General features: G+C 43.0%; 1 protein-coding gene across 1 annotated transcript in view; it reads right to left on the bottom strand.

Annotated features, from left to right (window-relative positions):
• Positions 1-1545: 1545 nt before the first annotated feature.
• Positions 1546-22713, bottom strand: part of FKBP1B (FKBP prolyl isomerase 1B) — a 48223-nt gene continuing 27055 nt past the window's right edge. The window contains exons 3-4 of the mRNA XM_086744713.1: positions 3715-3827; positions 1546-2253 (exon numbers count right to left, since the gene is read on the bottom strand). Of these exons, the coding sequence (XP_086600839.1) occupies positions 2125-2253; positions 3715-3827 (242 nt within the window). The 3' untranslated portion in view covers positions 1546-2124. The remainder of the gene's footprint in view (positions 2254-3714; positions 3828-22713) is intronic.

Here is a 22713-nt window from a genome sequence, read left to right on the forward strand (position 1 = left end):
TTAAACTGGGCCATCCGTAGGAGCAGCTTTAGACCCAGGCACTGAATCGACCTGCGTCTGCCAGGCGTGACAGGGCTACGTTACGTTTAACCAAGACGTCTACAGGAGCTCACACCTGCAACTGCTGCAACACACCCTGCCATCTGTAACCCACTGCTGAAATCAAGACGAGCGACAGAGACCGGGGCACTGGCAAAGGAGATCAGGACTACTTAACACAATCTGGGAGAGGTAGTGGGCATCAAACCCTAGCAGGTCTAATTCTCTATTTATTAACAGGAAATTAGCCTATCCTAAACAGAAGAACTATCAGTGAAATGTGGATGTGTAACCTTGCTGCTGCAGTGATCCTAGATTTCCACCAAAAAAAAAAAAATCCTGAAAAGCCTTTTGTTTCTTTATGGAGAGGGGAGCAAGAAAAAAAATTACTCCACCAACCCTCTGTGAATAAGTCTGTGAGAGATGGGGTTTATGGGCTTATTAATTAACAACTGAAATGCAGCTCTGTGGGTAAAACGACCATCCAGAGCTGTAGTCATGGTCAGTCTTGATTTTCCAGGCTCATTTTCTCTCTCATCTGCAGGAGGTATCACTTGGAGACGCCTGTGTAGCTTTGTGGTCTGTCTGCTCCTGCTAGGTTTGTTCTCCTTACGCAGACTCACACAAGACAGCTCACCACCTGCCCGAAATGTTTCCACCAAAAAATCCATTAGTTGAAAACTATACAAATAGTTTATAGTAAATTTAAATAAAAATAACACTGTGACCCAATGATGCTCTTTTTTTTCTACAGCAAAGGGGAAAAGCAAGCCAAAATGTGAAAAATCAAATTCAGGCAAAGTAAAATAACAGCATGGAGGCAGCTTTGCTGATCAAGTCCTGCTGCTAAAAACCAGGTAAATGACAGTCTACGCATCCTTCTGTCTCCAGGGGAGGAACCAGCATTTCCTGCATTCAAACAACCATCAAATGAAGTAAGTACTGCTCGGTCTGAGTGCCCAGGAGCCCAGTGCAAAGTAAGTTTGCAGGTTATGTAAACAGCATCAGAAGATGCAGCCTAAAAAAACCCAGTATGTTCAGTGGCCACATCATCCCACGGGTCTGATTTGCTTTGTAAGGAGGAGGCACATAATTCTGCTCTTCTTTAGCCTGTCTCAGCTCCAGCAGAAAACTTCAACACGAGTTTTACTATTATAAAGGCATAGAATTGGACCAGCAGTGCATCTCTTTGAGAAGCATCACTTTCCATCTCTTCAGCAGCCAAATTTTGTCCCGAGTTGAGGGGCCACCAGCCGGGCAGGGGAGATGGAGAGTCAGGAAACATCCCCGTCACAGCAGCCCTTACTTGTACATTCCTGGTACCTCTGGTCCCACAGAGATCTTCCCCTGTGCCATCTATAACAGAAGCAGCGCATGGAATTATGTGCATTTCATATAAGAAGACAAATAATAAACAAAATGGGTTGATGGCTGTTTGAAGAACTTCTTATACACCAGAAAGAATTCCAGTGGCCAGAGGAAAGCAGAAAAACAGGAAACAGAAACTGTAAAGTATCAAGATTTTATTGGGTTTTTTATATATATATACTTTTCATTCTTAAATGAGACAGTTATTTTTTAAAACAGCAGCAAGCAGAACGTACAAGTTGAGAAAAGTGGCAGCGCAGGTAACTCTGTTTGGCTAATGCCCGTTCATGTACAAGGCGTACATTGGATTTATTTTTTTTGAGCACCTTTTGTGTTTTTTTTTTTTTTCTTGGTTAAGTGTACAGTAAGGCAGTGGTTTTTCAATAAGGAATATATATATATATTTATATTTATATATATTTTCAATCATCACTGTGAATTCTTCTTACATGCAATTAAATAAAATGTACAACTTGAAAATGTTACAACCGTAGACATTTTTCCCAAAGCAAAGCTTCTAACAGAAGGCAAATACGGACACCACAAAGTTAAAAAAGAGAAGGAAGGCGTAAGAAACTGAACGCGGCAGGCGCTATTGACAGGACAGCTTGAGCAGGGAAGATTGGGATTCCAGTGAAGATTTCTCCCGCTGCTGGCAAGGCGAGAAAGAACAGATGGGTATTAACAGATGTCTCCAGCCAACTCCCTCGAGAAGATTCACTCTAACCTGAGAAGCTCCACATCAAAGAGGAGAGTAGCATTCGGAGGGATGACCCCAGGGTGGCCTGTGGCTCCGTAAGCCATCTCAGGCGTGCAGGTCAACTTTGCTCTTTGTCCTAAGCTCATCTGGGTTTAGCATGTTGGAGAAAGGAAAAAAGAAGACAAAAAAACCCCAAACAATATTAGGAGGAATATAAAGAACAAATAAATCACTATGTGGAAGATTTACAGAATCAAGCCAAGTTAGGGCCACACTCCCCAAATCCCTGCAAATCCTGAGGTGGAAGGATACAGCCACAAGTTCGACCTCAGACAGTGACCCACTAGCAGGAGCAGGAGGGCAGCGTGCTGCCACGCTGATTACCGGAATGGCTTTTGGCCACTTTTAATTGAGGGACAGGAGTCAGGGAGAGTGAGCGTTCAAGGAAGGGATAAGCTGATTCACTCAGCACTTGTTGTCGTTGCTTTATCTGCACTGGCTTCTGGTTTCTACAGCACACTGGGGTCCTGAGCTCCTCTTAGCCCTTATTGCAAAGCAAAATTTAAGCCCAGCTTAAATCCTTGAGAGGAAGGTGGGTATTTTTCAGAGAATGTAGGATTCCTCAAATGGACTTCTTTGGCTGGTGAGAAGGGAATGCTTGCATTGCTTCTCCATAGGGCTGGAAACCATTTTCTCTTACATCCCTCTCTGGAAAAGCATGGTTGCATCATTCCTCAGTGGATTGTTTCCCATTTTGCATTCTTCCCTTCTCTCTATTTAAGCATAAGAAGTTGTTCCTGTTACAGTTGTTCCTATAAGTTGTTCCTTCTCCTTTGAGAAGGTTCCTCCCACACTGAGCTCTAGGATCCGGAAATGGGGAGTCACAAGGACTTTGCACCCTGATCTCATTCACTCTTGCACCTGAGAAGCCTGATGCTTCACGGCCAACTCTTGCTTTTTGTCTGCATTGCTGCGAGGAGTGTGATCAGGCTACCTGAGCAGCAAGAGTTGGCCATGAAGTGCATTGTGTGGCTCTGTCAGGGTTTTACAGTGCTGGCACTCAAACTGTAATTAATAGAGGGCCGTTTCCTTTTTCTCAGCCTAGGGTTGGTCAGTGAATGTTAAGTTTTACAGCTAAGAGACTGAAATCATAAAAGTTTAACAGTGCAGCTTGGTACCGTATTCAGTAAGGGTCAAAATCTGTAGCTTGGGCATGGATGTCATTAAAAACGGCAGCTTGGACTTTTATGGAGTAGCTGAACAGAGGCCACTCCATAAACAATGCCACCTGGAACATTTCAGAGGCCACTGTTGTCCATTTGTGGAGCTGCCCATGGGAAAGGGACGGGGCTTATGTGGCACACTGGCACCCAGGGAGGGGACTTCACCTCTCCCCTCCCAAACGATGCCATGTGGAAAGCATCATGAGTAGGGGAGATCCCTGGATGGACGGAGGGAAATACTGTGCTCGAATGGACCACTCCAGAAAACCACTCTGTATCCTACACGGTAATTTCCACTTGGCCTGGTCACCATCGCACCAGACATTGCTATGCTCACACACCCTTCAGCCAGCTTGAAGTTCAGCCAGAATAATTTATTTGTACCTGTGTAACACCTTCTTCAAATCCTTTAATGACTTCTTGCCTGCCAATCTTGAACCTGAAAGGCTTGTTTCTGTCTCTGGAGGAATCAAACTTCTTTCCGTTCTGTAGCATTCCTGTCAAAACAAGACACACAGTTTCAATCCGAGGTACATCTAAATTTAGGCGCTGGGGGGGAGGGAAGGAGTGAAAAATTAATGTCTTGGTCCCATCAGCTGCTCATTTCCATTTTCACTTTGAAGCCTCATTCGAAACGGAAAAGGCAGGAGAGTCAAACGCAGTGGTACCATATTGTTACCTTTGCCTTCTCGTGATTTAGGCTCTAAAATGGAAATACATTATTCTTATTATTCTTAATGCAACAGGTTATAACTCATATTGCACCAAACATTTCACAGACGTACAGAAGAGCTGTTGCTCACACACTGGAGCTTTCCAGCTAAGGAGATAAAAGCAGGACAGGAGCAAGTGGGAAGCAGCAGAAGAGAGAATCCCAACACAGGTGCCTGATCCAGGCCTGCTCCTCAACACAAAAAGCTCCCTAAAACAAGCCTACAGAAAAAGAAACCAAATTTCACATAAATTTGACTAGGTTTACTTCTCTTTAAATACTTACCATTTATGTTAAGGTATTATTTTAACAGTGTAACTAGCTGAAGGGAACAGTCCTTGCCGAGTATGCGTCAGGTAACCGGGGGCTGCTACTACCTGTGGTCCAAAGCTCACCACAGTCAGGAGCTTTCCACCTTTGGGTGGAGATGTAGATTAAGATTTGGGAACTCTTGAGGCAAATTTGCTACGTATGCAAGTACAGAGGAGCTCTTTGACTTATTCCTGCAAATTTACACCAGAATACCGAGAAGGAATATTTGGTACCTTAGACTGTTTACCTTCCCTCCTTGATTTACTCAGGAGCACTAGAATAACGTGCTATTCCACACCACGCGTGTGAAACTTCTACACAACACCACAACTGCATGGATCTACTCCTCACACAGAATGGAAAAGACTCCGCATTCAAAAATATGAAAATAGCAAGGACATTTGTATGAATAATCTACTATCCTAATTTGTATTTTCACTCAGCCAGAAGAGACAGTCACAGAACAGCTTACTCACTGGTGGGCACAAGAGTGTTCCAACCCATGTATTATGAACACACGCCCAGATTCTACAGCAAACGGAAAAAACCTCACAGAGTGCTACATGATCTGCTTGGGGATGTCCCTGCTCCTTGCAGGGCGATAGGACTAGATGACCTTTGAAGGTCCCTTCCAACCCAAACCATTCTGTGATTCTGTGATTAAGTATTCTCATTGTCTTTTCGAACAGTGGGTAATTACGGTAGCTTTCAACTTAAAAGTACCTGGTAACTCCTCTTTCAAAATGCTATACTTAGGATATTGCAAGGTGGGGCTGATATTTATATACCAGAATAAATCCTTTCTTTGTAACGCGGTAGTGCCACTGTTCTGGGCATATACCCCGACTCTCCTGTGCAAGGTGCTGTACAAAGAAAAGTTCATTAATAAGCAAATACCTGGGGAAGTTCCTGGTTGAAAACAACATTATTAAGCGTAGCTTTGACAGAAAATGCTGAGAAATACTCATTCTCCTTATGATTGAACACGAAAAATACAGCCTTACTAGTTTATTTTCATAAAAGCAGTTACATTCATAGAATCACAGAATGGTTTGGGTTGGAAGGGACCGTTAAAGGCCATCCAGTCCAACCCCCCTGCAAGGGGCAGGGACATCCCTGACTAGATCTGGTTGCTCAGAGCCTCCTCCAACCTGGCCTTGAACGTTTCCAGGGACGGGGCATCCACCACCTCTTTGGGCAACCTGTGCCAGTGTTCCACCACCCTCAGTGTAAAAAATATTTTCCTAATATCCAATCTGAATCTACCTCCCTCTATTTTGAAACCATTCCCCCTCGTCCTATCACAACAGGCCCTGCTGAAGAGTCTCTCCCCATCTTTCCTGTAGCCCCCTTGAGGCACTGGAAGGAATAGACCAGTTAATACATTAACAGACCAGCTTGATACACAAGTTTTATTTTTCAGTGAAAACCATTAGTTATTGTCCAAACAACAACAAAAAAAGGCGTATTTTGCTTGCTTAAAAAGTCAGTGTTATGAATGAAAAGTAAGTATAAAGAGATGAGCCAGAATGAAAAACATAGACTAAAAGGGTAGAATCAGTCTTACCAACCCTTATGCTTCTAAAATGTGGTCAACTACTTTTGAGCTAATTACTCTGCTCCTCTCTATAATCAAGACAGAGAAAAATGAACTTTCAGAGGGAAATTCATCTAATGAAATCTAGGGATCTGCATTAAGACATAATGAATTGCATCCTAGCAATGCCTATTTCTTCGCAATGAATATAAGGGAAGTCCAAACAACTAGCTTAGACACAGATGTCTCCAAATCCATTAGCAGTTAAGGCAGTAATGATGGCATTCTGGCCTTCTAGTAACGAACTGAATCACAGAATGGTTTGGGGTGGAAGGGACCTTTAAAGCCCATCTAGTCCAACCCCCCTGCAAGGAGCAGGGCCATCTCCAACCAGATCAGGTTGCTCAGAGTCCCGTCCAACCTGGCCTGGAATGTTTCCAGGGATGGGGCATCCACCGCCTCTCTGGGCAACCTGTTCCAGTGTTCCACCACCATGACCGTAAATATTTTTTCCTTATGTCCTATCTGAATCTACCTCTCTCTATTTGAAAACAGTTATCCCTCGTCCTATTGCAACAGGCCCTGCTGAAGAGTTTCTCCCCACCTTTCTTATAAGCCCCACTTTAGGTACTGGAAGACCTCTATAAGGTTTCCCCACAGCCTTCTCTTTTCCAGGCTGAACAGCCCCAACTCTCTCAGCCTGGCCTCACAGGAGAGGTGCTCCAGCCCTCTGATGATCTTTGTGGCCTCCTCTGGACTCACTCCAACAGGTCCACATCCTTCTGATGTCGGGGGCACCAGAGCTGGACACAGTACTGCAGGTGGGGTCTCACAAGAGCAGAGTGGAGGGGCAGAATCCCCTCCTCAACTTGCTGGCCATGCTTCTCTTGATGCAGCCCAGGATGCAGCTGGCTTTCTGGGCTGCAAGCATACACTGCCAGCTCATGTTGAGTTTCTCATCCACCAGCACAATCAAGTTCTTCTCAGGGCTGCTCGCAATCCATTCAGCCCCAGCCTGTATTGATACTGGGGCTGGCCCAACCCATGTGCAGGACCTTGCACTTGGCCTCGTTGAACCTCATGAGGTTCACATGGGCCCACTTCTCGAGCTTGTTCAGGTCCCTCTCGATGGCATCTCGCCCCTCAAGTGTGTCGACTGCACCATACAGCTTGGTGTTGTCTGCAAACTTGCTGAGGGTGCACTTGATCCCACTGTCCATGTCACTGATGAAGATATTAAACAGTACTGGTCCCAGAACAGACCCCTGAGGGGCACTACTTGTCACCGACCTCCATCTGGACATTGAGCCCTTGACCACTGCCCTCTGGATGTGACCATCCAACCAATTCCTCATCCACCCAACAGACCATCCATCAAATCCATATCTACAATTTATAGTGAAGGATGTTGTGGGGGACCGTGCCAAGGCCACAGTACACAGCATTTGCTCATTCCAGCGGGGTTCTGTGTCTAGACATTTTCCATCAACATTAATGCCAAATGCCATATTGAGGCAAATCAGCTGTTGATCAAGTCCAACATTTGTCCAAGCTGGTACTTCAGAGACGCGTGTGCATGTGTATAAGACCTTAGGAGGAAAATTACAGAATAATGTGCCCAGAAGGTACGTTTCACAACCTTCACCATTAGCGCTTGTCATATCCCTGAAGTTTTTCACAGTATAACAGTGAATTATTTTACGTATGCTCCAGTGCAAGTACGCACACAGATTATGCAACATATCGGCTCAGTGATGTCCTGAACCCCCTCCGCGCGGGCTGGGAAGTCAGATCAGCGGCCTGCACAAGGCTTTCCAGTTACAGCCAACCAGAGCCTGCGTACGGAGGAGGGCAGGCAGGGAGAAGCAGCTCGGGGGGAACTCTCCGGCATATCATATCATCCTTTTTGAAGTATTTGGTCTTCAATTTAAATGGTAGTCCTTCCTCACAGCAATTTTATTTTTAAACACATCATAAAACCTTATGATTCTATTAAATGGAAGGAGACTATTACAGAATCCCAATATTTAATAGTTTTAATATTAAAACTTAGCACTGTCATTACCATCTGCGTGTTCAAAGCAATATGCAAACATTAATCATCCTTCACAGGAGCCCAAGGAGGCAGAATAACCTCAGCCTGGAAGTTCAGATTCAGATGCAAAGTTCCACAACACTTTAGTATGTTTGCACTTCATTTTGTAACTAAATCCTACTAAAATACTCAGCCAAAAGGTCTGATGGTTTACTAAATATCACACATCAAAACCAGCAGCGGAATCAGAATTAACTCTTCAGAGATCCTGACAACAGCTAATGGACAATGTTTCCCATTTAAAATAATGTTTCCATCTGCCCATGAGGTTGCTAGTCAGATAAATATCAGACAAATATCAGATAAAAACTGTCCATCAAAAGCGTACAAAAGATGTGCTAGGCCATGTAGAAGAAAAGAGACTTCTCCTATGTTTACAGCAACACCCTATTTTCAGCACCAGCTGAAAATTCATCAGGCGATGAATTCAGAAATATAACCTCCACTGTCATCACCCCACCTTACTGGTTTTGGAGAACAAACTGGGATTCAAAGAGTCAGATGTGCCCATACTTGCCGAAGCTCTGGCAAGAGGGTCAGTTTTTATATGACTGCCCTTTAAATGCACATCGAGTTTAGAAATGAGTCAGAGTCCCCGTGTGCCCTGGAGAAGTTCCGATCCGGATTTAGATCTGAACTTTAGATCCTTTTTATCTCTCTATTTCTGAAAGTTAGAGCTGACTCTTCAGGCTCCTGGGAGCTAAAGCAGCACAATGTTTTGTTTTCTCTCTTGCTAATGCATCAATTGATTTTCTTTTTGCGAAAAAATTGATTTGGTTAATATTCTTCAACAAGGATGGATGCCCATCTTTGGCCTGCTAGCACCTTTATTTGTCTAGCTAACAAGGAGGAAAAAAAACCACAATCTGTAACAGAACAATGGCATTGTTTTGCAAAGTCAGAACTATCAATAAGACATTTGACTGAGCACGGACATCCAGATGTCTATGCACTTACTCATTATAATAACCTCACATTTGATTCTGAAAGATAACCACCATTGCATCAAAATAATTAATTGTACAAACTCAGTTATCAGACTACTATGCAGAATTGAAAATGTTCTGATCTACAAGGTGTTTACGTTAACAACCAGGTGTCAAAAATGAGGTGGCTGTAGGGAAGCAGACGTTTCAGATCACGGGTCCTGCTGAATCACTGAAGTTAAGTTCACTGAAGCTGGAGATCAAAGAGTAGACAAATCATTTTGTTAAGGAACATGACTAGGGATCCATCCAAACTGCCAAAAATACAACGCCATTTGGGCTAAACCAGCAGTGAAAACAAAACTTTGATCTAGTTTAACACAAGTGGTTATTTCTTATTAAAACACAGGTATGTCTGCACTACTTTTTTAACATGAATTACCGAATTGAGGTCAGTCAACCTCAGCTAAGATCACATCAGTTAAATCTGTTTCCTTAGGGGAGAGGGCTAACGACACTGTCTGTACTTGCCTTACAACTTCAGGATCTTTTGGCCAATTTCAGCCAAGTTTCACAGAGGAGTAGGGTTCATACTGACATAAAGACGCTATGCATTTAACAAAAAGAAATCTGTGTAGGAAAAAGACTCCATAAGCACTTCTACCAAAAGAAAGGCTCTATCTTTGTTATCAGAGAACCTGTATTACTGAGGAGGGGTCAGGAATGGAAAGACATGAATGCTGCAGCTGGACCACAGCCTAGTTTTCTTTTTACAAGGAGGTTCTTCCAGCTGAGAAAAATTCAGCTTGGAATTCAACCAACCAAAAAACAACTCCACAGAGAAGCCAGCAATTTAGACACCTAACTTACACCTCTGGACCCAGTAAAACCATGCCCCAACCCACGCCCAAACCATTATCTGTACCAAAGATGGATGGAGAGACCTAACACTGATGGCATTTCACAGATAGCTTGTCAAGCTTACGTGCCTGAATCTAGAGAATTTATCTGTAAAATTTCACTGCTAATGTTAGCCACCTCAAAGGTGGAAACTGCGTCTCAATCTGTTGTCTAGGCTATTTCTACAGTTAATGGAGAAAGAGAGGCATCTCCAAGAATGATTCATCCCGCCTAGATTAAATGTTAGGACTGCAATAACCTCCCAGAATTGTTTATCATTCCCAGCTAACTAACTTACAAAAGTTAAAAAGTTAACAACATTAATTTTAAACGCTAGACAGCCAGCTTTTTTATGGCCCTAGTGAGGAGTTATCAACTCATTCATCCATACCTAAATGAAGTAGACCAAATTGCATCCTAGGCTTCACTGGCTTCAGTGTTTACTGAATTATTTGTCTTGGTTTCACTAGTTGCTCTCCTTTTGTCCTGTACAATGGTACTCACTTCACGAGTATCAAGGGGATAAATTGAATGACTTTCAAAAACCAGTGCCATTCATCTGCAAAGTACTCAATTACCTTATTTTTCAAACTGTAGTTACCTACAAAACATAAAGGCAATACATACACTCGAAGACAGCTACCTTCTGAACATATGTTGGCAGCAGAAAAAGGGGCAGATATTCAGAAGGTGTTTCTAGGACACTATCATGTTTCATTTTGTGTAGACCAGAGGTTCATCAGGACAGGGACTATATTTTGATGCCCTTTAATGCAATCCCCTTTCCAATTATGCCTTGTAATAAATCTGTGCTGTTACAGACTTGTCATTTGGTTTGGGTCCTAGGACTCTCGGAGGCAGCATTTGCTGCAGCTAGCATTGCTATAGGGTAAGAATTTTTGATCTCAAATGTTTCCTTTTTTTTCCTTAAAATATATTGTTTCTACTATCAAAACATGTCAGCAGCTTGTCGGCAGAATTTCGCACAGGCTGGAAATTCTGATTTCCCCTCCACTCTTTATAACCTCTAACTATTACTAATATAACTTTTAGTCTGGAAAACATACTATTGGGAAGTTTCTAGAAACTGCACAAAAGCCTTTTCGTCGACATTTTACATTAAAACAGAATCATTCTCTCCAGGTCTCAGTTCTGACAGACTGTGGTAATGCAGGACAACTCCTCTGCATTCAGTAGCATTCTTCCCCAGCTCGTGGCTGAGCCTCACGCCTGACACACCTGAAAACTCTGCAGTTTCCCATCAGAAAGAAGAAAAGTTCCCACATGTTTTAGTGTTAAATGGAGAGATCTGAGCAACACTTTTCCAGACAAATACAGTCAGTGCCTCATGTTTCTTCCCAGGGAAATCCTAGAGGACCTAACATGGCTCTAGCTCTCCAGTTCATTCCATCAGAATCCAGATCTGCGCAAGCTGGATATCTCACGCCTCTTACAGCCTCATTTGCCATTTCATTATTACCTCAAAATGTAGTTCAGTGTTTTACACCTTTTCATCACAAGAATGTCTCCCTGTAACCTGTAGTTACACCTGGCCATGAGCCTCCCTCTGAACAACCACGCAGTAAGTAGCGTATCCCTCTTTGATTTCCTTGATTTGACTTCCAAAGCAAACTATTTTGGTGAGAAATTTGGTGGCTCATCAATTTAAGGATGAAAATTGTTTCAATCACAAATGATGATTCTTGTAATGGAAATAAAGAGTGTTGAACGTGAGCTGGAGGATGCTTTCATTCCTTACTCTATGTTTGAAGAGTGGGCCATCTCACTGTGTCCTGCACGGGGACTCTGACAACTGAACCGAGAAGGGAAGAGTGGGTTTTCAAGGGAAAGGTTCATCAACAGAGGTTTAGTACCACTCAATTTTTCCCTGCTTACTCTTCCTCTGCTTAATATAAACATAGCCTTATGAGGAAAAAAGGACTTTCTGGCTTAGACTGCATTTTTTCTGCCAGTTTACAGGCACTTAAGGAAAAAATGATTAATCTTTTTAGGGGAATTTTCAGTCTTGAAGGATAATAGTTGAAGAGATTGGAGAGTGCATCTCTGCAGCATATCAGCTCTTTACCACAATTTTTTTTGTTTGTTTAAAAAAGCAACAGCAATAATTTGAATGTGCCATTTGTTGCCATGACAAACCATCACTGCCTCGAAGCACAGAAATGGGAAATGGATAGTGGTGGTGGTCACTTAGTTCCTGTTACCGCAGCGCTCTTCAGTAATGGTTGATCTTTTCAACACAGGCAACTTTGCCGCTTCATTTTCTTCATGTATTACTTACTCATATATCTTTAATGTGGAGTAAGAGCAACACAATCAATTATTTATTACGTGGCTGACAGCATGCAATGAAGACACAACGGACTACTATTCAATAATGCATTACCACGCACTATATATCAGCGTTGTGTACGACTACAAGACAATATGAAAGAGCCCTGCACTTAGCTTGACTTCACAGCCAGGGAAATTACATGCAATTGTCTAGTTCACTCTGCTGAAAGGCATTATTCTGTCCTAACGGATTTATAGATTTGCGTATCTTTAAAAGAGAAGAGAAAGTAGATTTACTCTCAAGGCAGATATGAGGCTCAATAAACATATTCTACAGGAATTGTAAGGAGACCAAAACAATTCCTCTGGTATCTTGTTGCCTTAAAACAGTCGTTTTATTTTAGGGTTTGATTCTCTTATTATTATAAAGTTCAGCTGTAAAATATACATGCTCTGTATAAGACAAATTTCATTTAAATAGGCATGGCAGAATCAGGTCAGGCTGGGTATGCTAACGAGCAGGACAAGAGATGGCTAAAGCAACATTTTAGAGAGAATGTATTACTACAGAAATATTTTGCATCTCTTGCATCTCTACCCCTAAACACCACGTCCTGTAACACAGGTTCTAGAGGGTGAGGGAGCGCTCCTGACCGGGCTAGGATTTTCTGTCCCTGCCCTCTGGTACCAGCCAAGAAGCACCAAGAGCACGGCTGCAATGCAAAGAAGTCATCTTGCAAGATTTCCCACCCGAACACACGCAGCAGAGCTTGACAAAAGAATTCTGGCCATCTAGTGCACCAAGATAATAGGACAACACAATTAATATACTTTTTAAGTTCTTGGTTTCATTCTCAGCCTCATCCTATGCCACAATGCACACATGCATTTCCTTCCCCTCCATTTTTGTTTGATGATGCCTATGCAATGGCAGTATGGATTTGACATTTTAGCCTCTAGCACTATATAAGTGCGCAGATGACCTTCCACTGGAAGTTACGCACTTCCGTAGGGAGTTAAACCCACTGAACTAGGTGAACCTATTTTTCAGTGTACGGCACAAGAAGTGCCCAAGCTAGGTCACCAAAGCTTCTCAAGGTGGTTCTGGGTGCAGGAAATACACCACAGAAAGCAGAAAAGGATCTTCAGACATTTCTCTGAGCATGGCTCTGAGACCACACGAGAGAGGAGTTTTGGATCAAGTGCTTGCTGAAAGAGGCTGAGAGAAAAGAACCAGCTTCTCTAGTAGTTGATTCCTCCTCTGCTCAGGGAAAGGGGATATTGAGTGATCCTCCAGAAGAATCACCTTCCCAACCCAATACAACAACAGTGCATCAGCAGTTAGATGTGCTTTAATAATGAGCTGTTCCCAGAGTGGGCATCCTTTGATTTTCAACTGTCTAGACTGCTTCCATTTCCTTCTGAATAAAATCTGTGCGGATATCTTAATTTATCAGGGCAACACTTCTGATTCCCTTGGCCTAAGCTAGCAATAGTCTTGTGATAAAGCTACCCATTTCTAGTAGGGCATTGGATTAGGAGGCTATGCATACCCAGAGACAACACATTTGAGCATGTAAAAGTATATTTTTAACCTGTTACCACTTCACACCAAGATGTTAAAACGGTATGTTGGCCTTTGGGGCATTTGAAAGTGAAAAATAACACTTCTTCCCACATCCCTTGTGAATGAATACTCTCTCTCCCCCACAGGCCCCTGTTTATCCGGTCCTTTGTCACATCCAACTTTTTTAATGCATAAAACACTCCTCCTTCGCAGAGGAGTGTTCTTGCTGAAATTCATCTTGACAAACACAACAGTCGTCTAACATCATGCAAAGGACTTAACAACTACTCTGTTCTCAAATAAGGAGAAAAAGAAAAACATTCTTCGAAAAAGAGAGACACACATACAAGATGCAACCAGAGAACATGGTTTATAAAAATGGGTGTTGACTGAGCCATGTAAGAAAGCACAGTCAGTATGCCAAGATTACATATACTCTAAATAAGTCAGAGGCAGACACTGCCATTCCATCATGATCTCATACATACATACAACATACATAACGTAGAAGTTAAATGCTTTTTATCCGGGGTATCCAAATTTTTGATCCAGACTGATCAGACATTCCTGTAACGTGTCTTATTTTAGAGACGTGGCATAACCTTCCCAGACGGCATTATGTAATATCCCCTCCCTTCACAAGCGTTTGGAGAATTCCTGCGGAATTGTCTCCTCCCGCCTGCGACTCCACGTGGGAAAATGAGACATGACTTCACTGGCACCAATTTGGGGCCACCATGGGGGCCTCACTTCAGTGTACCACACACAGTTTCCAGGGTAATCAGGTGAAGCACACTGCTCTTTGACTCAAGGAACGAATCCCTTGCTCAAGAGTGGAGAAGGACAGGTATCTAGATGCTGTGCTCTCTCCATTGACAGGGACAGACCACAGACTTCTAGGTAGCTCAAGACAGTTGAGACCAATTCCATCCAAAATGACTTGATCACCGTAAAGATTAGTGAAAAAAAATGCAATTTCAAACCAAGTTGGTTTTCACTTGCGTACCAAATGCCTTCCTGTGGATTATGTTGCCTAAGGTCCTTCAGACTCAGTGACCACAGATCTACCTCATCCTACCTAGTCACTTACTGTATAGTCATACATACAGCCAACACGCTGCAGATAAAAGCCACTTCCAGTCTCTGAATGACCCTGAGAAGGGTTTATTAACAAGTTATGTTGTCAGAAGTTCAGCCTACCATTAAGGCCAGATAAAACCAGCATTTTGCTAACCGGTCTTTATCATTTGCTGCAACACTCCAGTGGAAGAATGTCTTATTTGGATACCATTATTTTTTCTAGGCTGTCTATTTAAAAGATATATGAGATACTCTCATCAAAGGAACAAATCTTTCTGTAGATGTATAGTCTGTTCTTCCCACCTACTAGGAATGCATCTGCTTCCACAAAAAAAAAAAAAAAGAGTATTTTTGCAGTATTGTTTTCAATGTAAACAGTGTTTTACATGCTCCAAGGCAGACCCTAGCCATGTCATAAATATCACTCTGCCTGTAAACTCTGAGAGCATGTTCTAAAATAATATTAGCTACAAAATTCTTCTTTTGCCACATTTGTTTCTTATTTTTGTTCATCGTTCCTGGTGTTGCAGATTCTCACTGGTGTAAACCAGCACAGTCCCCCTGATACTAATGAAAGTACTAAAATATATGTAGCAGTTTAAGAACTTGGATCACGGTAATTTAAAACTAAGTTGAATAATGCACTCGGGACTATTCCTCAGAGCAGAATCCTGCAAGAATACAGAACAGCATAGATTTGTGATCAGAGCAAAAAGCTGGATGTCAAAAAGAATAGGTTCTGTCACCAGACAGCTGTGTAAGTATAACTCACCTTCATTTTATTCCCTGTGAAACAAAGACCGCAGTTTCACCAAGGTCAGAAAGAGAGTCACCAGCATATCCAGCAATAATATTATTAATTAATATACTCTACCTTAGGTACCTTGAAAGGCTTCATTCAGTAGGCCTTTAAAGTATCCTTAGAGCCACAGTGGAAAGAAGTTATTAACAGCACAGTTTGTTATTATAAATAGTTCTTTTCCATCTCTGAGTTTTGATCTCGGTGATCTTATAAACAAACTATGGAAAAAGTGGCAGCTGTTATCTCGACAGATGGATCTCAGGCACTGCTCTGCTGGACGTTAGACAGTCGTCTCTCTGGAGAACAATAGGAATTTCCAAGTGCCTGTATCAATTTTCATCTACTTAATAAGCCACTCATGTCTTGGACTAGTGAAGGGAAGAAGCAAGGAGAATGCAAAATAAATGTTTTAGAAGAAACATCTCAGAGCAAGAGGTGAGAATTAGATGAGTATCACCTCTTAGTGACTTCCCCCTTGAGTTTTATTGAACTGGAAGACAGAAAAAGAATCAGAAGTTTCTTATAGAGGCAATGGAGGTGAACAGGCATTTCCAGAAGGTGAGATACAGAAAGCCTCTACTGAGTCAAGTGCAGCCTGTAGTCAGCCATCAGGACAAGGTGGCTCTTTCATCTCTTCCTAGAATTTAGCATCATCTATTTTGGGTGTAGAGCTTTGAATCTTATTTTAAGGACAGACACAAGCCTCAGAAAGGTTCATCCTTTTTAAAGGGTGGTTGGTAGAGAGGGTGCTGCTGCCCACCTTTTCTATCATAAACACTTGCCAAGGGCACCAGGAGTTCAAGTCCACCTCAAGCCTGAATTTAAACCCATGTCCTTCACCTTTTCTGATGGTATTCTCATCACTGGACAACCAAACACTCAACAGCATCACCCTCTGTGCTCCCACTTGAATCTGTATGGTAGCTGGAAATGGAGAATGACGAAGTTCGGAGAAAACTAAGCACATAGTGATTGGGGAGGTCAGTGGGATGGACAGAGACCTGGATCCCAGTCCTTGCTCCCAGGATTTGTCGGATCAGTTGTGCCTGATGTTGTGCAGGGTTTGCCCCTGCATTGTTTAGACAAAGTCCTCATCGACTTCAGCAGGAATCTGAGGATGGATTGCACAGACCATAATGTTTTTCCAAAAGCAAAAGCATTTGCATGCTCAGGACTGCTGCAAGCCAAAGACACTGTAAATTAAGCTGGTTTAGATACTGCAAATAGAAATAGTAGTCAGTCCATAGACACAAACAACAAAGCTAAACATTGCCAAAAATACCTCAATAGTACAATAGAGTGGAAAATAACAGAAGCTGAGAGTGGACCAAACAGTGAAGCATTACATAAACAAATGTATTATTACACCAGCAACAAAAAGCCAGAAGATTTCAGACTTTACAGTAAAACGTGTAATATTATCATCCGTAAAAGTAAATACATTGCATAACTCAGAGGAATTGCTGCAGACCAGACAACTCTGTCACGGGTCGCACTATCTTTTATCATCCCAGTAACTGTAACTGAAAATGTAGCATCCTATATGAATAACTTAACATATGAAGTCAGTAAAAATCTGTTCCGAACGATCAAATGGCTAAAACACATACATCATGATCACACTAACAAAGGATGGTTTTCTGTATAATAACGAAAATATTTTCTGACAAATAAAGGATTGTTCTGCTCCATTTTATCCAAAATTCTAAGGAAAATACTATTCAGAGTTGAATAGAATAAAAGAGTGAAATATTTTGCTTTAGAAAATAAAAATATGCCTTATGTCCATCTGATATGTTTAATTCTACTGTGAATACATTGCTTTGATTTCAGATATTAATATTAACTATTTAAATTCAGCTTTGATGAGGTCTAGAGAGTTCATGAACACTACCACCTTTCCAATTCTTTAACACCAAGTATTCCTTAGCTACATCCAAACTAAAAGACACTGGAGATATTAAGGAGAAAACATGAAGGGAAAAGAAAGAAGTTAAAATTCATAAGGAGTGTGCTGAAGCAAAGGCATATCAGATAAAATCCAAGTATCCAGACAACCAAACCAGACAAAAGAAAGGCAGAACTGACCTAAAATTTGGATCAAAGAAGCTGAGATTTAATTGAGAGAGATACAGTTATCTGGCCTAAAATAATCACTCACCCAGACACTCAGAGGTATTTTACAGCACTTTCAAAAATAGTTGAACAGATTTTCCCTGACCAGGTAACACGGCTTACTCTGTAACCCATAATACGTAATGTTACGGAACATGTAAAAGCTCCACTCCTTTAGGCTGCTGCTTCCATTTCCCCCTTTGCACAGCAAAGAAAAAGGTTTGTGGGAGTTAATTTATCTCAGTCCTGTGTACCATTTTGTCGCTCAAACACGTATCTGCAGATTTACTGGCTGCCTGCACAGGGAGTTCAGCGGTCCCGCTCACAAGGGCAGCAATCGCCCAGGCTACTGAGTCTCTGGAAATCATTCGTCTGAATGGTAAGCATTCCGGCTGTTCATGTCATCAAACAGTTGCCATGAAAAAAAAAGGAAATAAAATGGAAAATCACATAAAACCAATGAACTTACACAATCAAAGCTTCAAATAAATTCTAAAAACTCTGCTGATTCAACCCAAAACTGACATGCGTATAAATCTCTCTGCTGGCAGAACAAGTTTACTTGTGGCTTTTTCAAGAAAAAGGATGCAGAGAATTTGAATTTGTTGGCATATCTAATCTGTGTTCTCTAACACAACTGTCTACCTGTGAGCTTCTGCCTGCCCACATGACCAAAGACCGCTTAGGACGCAGCCAGGCACGCTTAAGCCACAACTCCGTTTTAGGACCAAACCACATGAAAGCATGTTCTGCGTCGCATTTCGCATCTCACGTGCTCTGCACAGTCTGTGGGCTCAGGCAGTATCCTGGAGACACAGAGCACCATACACTGCACTCCTATTTTGTCTATTATAAGTATCCACCTAGCACAACATGTATCACTGTGTAGTAAAAAACACCACTTTCACCAAATCCATCTACCATTTTTGGCATCATTTTACTGCTTTCAACTTAATGATCTGCCCTGAAGACAGGACACTTAGATTAATGAGAATCCCCTCATCATCATTTTTTCATATTAGGAAAAAAATTTAAAGCTGAGGGTGGTAGAACACTGGAACAGGTTGCCCAGAGAGGTGGTGGATACCCCATTCCTGGAAACATTCAAGGCCAGGTTGGATGAGGCTCTAGGCAACCTGATCTGGTTGGAGATGTCCCTGCTCCTTGCAGGTGAGTTGGACTAGATGACCTCTGAAGATCCCTTCCCACCCAAACTATTCTATGATTTTATGATCAGTACTCAGTCTCCACCCATATATAATTCAGATGAAGACTTCTCCTCTATGTCCATAACCTTGGCTAATGCTCCAAATAAACCTGTGCTTTATAGCTTATGATGTGCTCCTAAATTATGGCTTTCAAATTTTTTGAGTCTTTCTTTGATACAGGAGCCTTTGCTGAGATCAGTCATTGACTGCATTTTCTCGATAAGCTCAAAGGCTTAGCTGAGTTTTGGTTTTGTCTTGTTTGGCATCAGTGGTTCCTCTCGTAGACATCATGGCGTGGTGAGGGTGCTCAGGATGAACCTGTGGCTCCTCCTGACCACCAGCTTTGAAACAATACCACGCAAGCTATCTCTCTGCTGTCTTGCACAGCTACTTCACTCGTCCATCACACCCCGTATGTTGGGGAAAACTCTGTTTATACTACAAGCAAGTTTTCCAATTACGAAAACGCTCAGTGGAGAACTTCATGTCAAGCAGGTTGTGGCATGTAATCGTGACTTCAGTGTCTGCCCTGCCACTCAGGTTTCATGGATGGAGCACAAGCCCACTGTTCTCTGCAGGTTTGCAATATTAGCCTCTTCTCTGCCTTTGTAAGCAGTAATGAATGAATATCTTATATATCTTCTATATCTTATATAAAGGGCACTGCTGCCTGGACCCCATCCTCAATGTCACCCCGAGTACTTGGTGAAGGAGAGGTATCTAAAGCTATCATATTATTTGCTGGATCAAAAGTCTAAGGCAGCCATAACAATTCCGGTAGTTCAGTTCCGTGCATATATCTGCAATTTTTGGGTGCTTCGCCTTTTAAAGTCAAAACAACACCCTGCCTTTCTCCTGCACCAAGTGCCCTACCGTTTACCTACTAGCAGGAGGATTACACACTGCCTTCTGTCCTTACAGACCTTCACTTTTTTACTTGTTCACGGCCCTCTTCGAGAGGCGGTCACACGTTTCAAAGCTCAGTACGGTTGGTATTTAGGAGCCAATTCTCTAGGAAAAAAAAACCCGCCTTTAAATTTTTGCACAGCTTGCAAATGAACCAGCAAGCCCTCCTGTGATCCGCCGTTAGTACCAGGGTGGTTTCCTTACAGTAAACAGCCTTTTCTGCAAAGATCTGAACACCTGGCAGTCTGCTTCTGTTTCAGGGTAATACTTTTCCTACTTCTGTTACACCAAATTACGTGCATAGTACAGGCACAGCGCGCCTTGCAAGGAGCCAGAACTCAGAGTGTTTAGCTGCGTCTCTTTGAAGGGAACTGCTTTACAGGACCCAAGTACTGGTGCATTGCAGATTGTCATTTTTAGCTGCTGCAATACCACGTCGTGTTTTGGTGCCTGCTGCCAGGTGACATCATCTCGTAGCAACTTTTTCAGCGGAGCAGCCAAAGCTGCTTCTCCCAGGATACTGCTGACTAGAAATCCAACAATACTATATTTTGTTTATTTTTTTTAGCCTTCCTGTTGCAAGTAGGAAGATCACAGATAGCCCTGGGAAAGGCAGATACTGCCGATACTGCTGTAGTACAGCCTAAAGGTGGGTGATACCTATACCCAACAAACACGTAAGCAATATCAATTCTTCACAACTGGTGCATGCATGGATACACACAATTCTATTTTCTCACATTAGCTTGAGCTCTGTGTCAGGTTCTCTATTTAGTAATCTAATAATGGCTAGAGGTGAAGCACTAGCAGCAAAAAAAAGCAAGAGAAAGGCCTTGTTTGCCGTGCTGCAAGGATGATCTCTGCTACAAACGCTTCCCAGGTTAAGAGCACGACATCAAGCTGTGGCATAACACGGACTGCAGGTCCAGGCTGCGTGTCTGAACACATCGGTCTTGGTCAAGTTTGAATTTGAGAGATGCACTGTGCATGTTCAAATCAAATACCAAACCTCCTCTGGGTGAGCTCCAAGGCCTGTATTGACTGTTGGTATTGCTTAATAAAGAGGGGAGGTAAATCTAAACTACAAATCTTTGTCATTTTTTTTTGAGATGATCTAATGCTTTGCACAGCCATAAAAATGACACAGATTTTCACACACGACAAGAAGTTGAGTGAGCATTTCTAGCTATGGCACAATGTATGTTTTTACCCTGAGGCAGACAGGCTTTGTCCCAGTGACCGGGAGAACATGTTATCTGACCCCTAATTTGTTTAACAGCCCATAGAACCTTTTTAGGCTGGTGCCCAGATATGATCTCCATTTCTGTCTTTGTGGTGACAGTGCTACCAGACTCAGTGCATTGGGCCACGTCTCACTTGGGTTGCTTATATCTCAATCATTTAAGCTCTCAGAACACAAATCAGTGTCACCTGCATTTTTAAGACCTTCTAAACCTTGTTCTGAACTCGTTCAGAGCAACTTCAACATCCTGCTTGCTCTGCTAAAGTGTTAAAGAATGCAAAGCAGGAGCGCTACCTTTTTATCTGCTTCAGAAGCCTTCACGGAGATTAGGAAGTGTTGCTCTGATCTCTCCCAGTTCTATGCCACCTTGCTATCTGGACACAAAAGGTCAGATTTTAAGCTGGGGTAAATCCGTTGAGCCTCAAAAAAGTCAATAGAGCAACGCTAGCTTGTCCCAGCAGAGGAGAAATTCTCACTGAGCCATTCCAGAGATATGAGACTTGGGATACAGAGGTTTTCCCACCACACACTTCCCTATAACCATTTTATAATCTCCTGCACAGTTTCCCTAGTGTCGTGGTTTTGTTTAGTGGGGGGGGGGGCTAAGGCAGTAGCTTCTGTAGGAAACTGCTAGAAGTTGCTCCCCTTTGTTCAGTGGACTTGGCCAGGCCTAGGGCGGACCCACTGCTGGCCAAGGCCGAGCCGATTGGTAGCAGAATGTCCCGTGATAACGCCTCTGCGATAACGTATTTAAGAATGGAAAAAACAGAAAAAAAAAAGAGAGAGAAGAGAAGATGGGAAGAAGCTGAGTGGGGGCAGAGGCGCAGAGGGGGAGGTGCAGGCCTCATGGGCCTTGCAGGCCTCACCCTCTGGCCTCTCGCCAGGCAGCCGACTGGGCCCGACTCAGTCCAGCCCGGCTGCAAGAAGTGGAGAGGAGATGAGAAGTGAATAAGATGTAAAAAAAGGATCCTGAGAGACATCTACCAGCCTGTTGTGAGGAACGGCTGCAGACGCCAAGGTCAGTTCAGAAGGAGGGGGAGGAGTAATGCGGCTCCTGGCCAAGATTCCTCTGCAACTCGTGGTGACGACCATAGTGGAGCAGGTTGTCCCCCTGCAGCCCATGGAGGTCCACGGAGGGGCAGAGATCCACCTGCAGCCCGTGAACGACCCCACGCCGGGGCCCGTGGAGGGCCCGCTGGGACAGCCGTTCTGGAGAGACTGTACCCTGTGGAAGAGATGACCCACGCCGGAGCAGTTCCACGAAGGTCTGTGGCGTAGGGGTGGGACCCCACAACAGAGCAGGAGAGGAATGTGAGGAGTTCTTCCCCTGACCATGAAGCAGCGGCGTGAAACAACGTATGATGAACTGACCGCGACCCCCATTCCATCTTCCCCCCTGTGCCGCTCAGGGGGGGAAGGTGGTAGAGATAATGTTAAGCTTGGGAAGAGGGAGGGGTGGGAGGAGGTTATCTTGTTCTCTGTCTCATTATCCTGCTGTTTGTAGTAATAAATGAATAGTTTTCCCCAGGTCGAGTCTGTTTTGCCCATGACGGTAACTTTAAGGATTTCTCCCTGTCCTTATCTCAAACCTCGAGCCGTTTTTCCTTATATTTTCTCTCCCTGTTCTCTCGGAAGGTGGGGGGAGTGAGAGAGAGACTGCGTAGTCTGGTCCTGATCAGGGCTGAACT

Source organism: Chlamydotis macqueenii, chromosome 3 (genome assembly GCF_036417535.1).
Source record: "Chlamydotis macqueenii isolate bChlMac1 chromosome 3, bChlMac1.mat, whole genome shotgun sequence".
Taxonomy (NCBI): Eukaryota; Metazoa; Chordata; class Aves; order Otidiformes; family Otididae; genus Chlamydotis; species Chlamydotis macqueenii.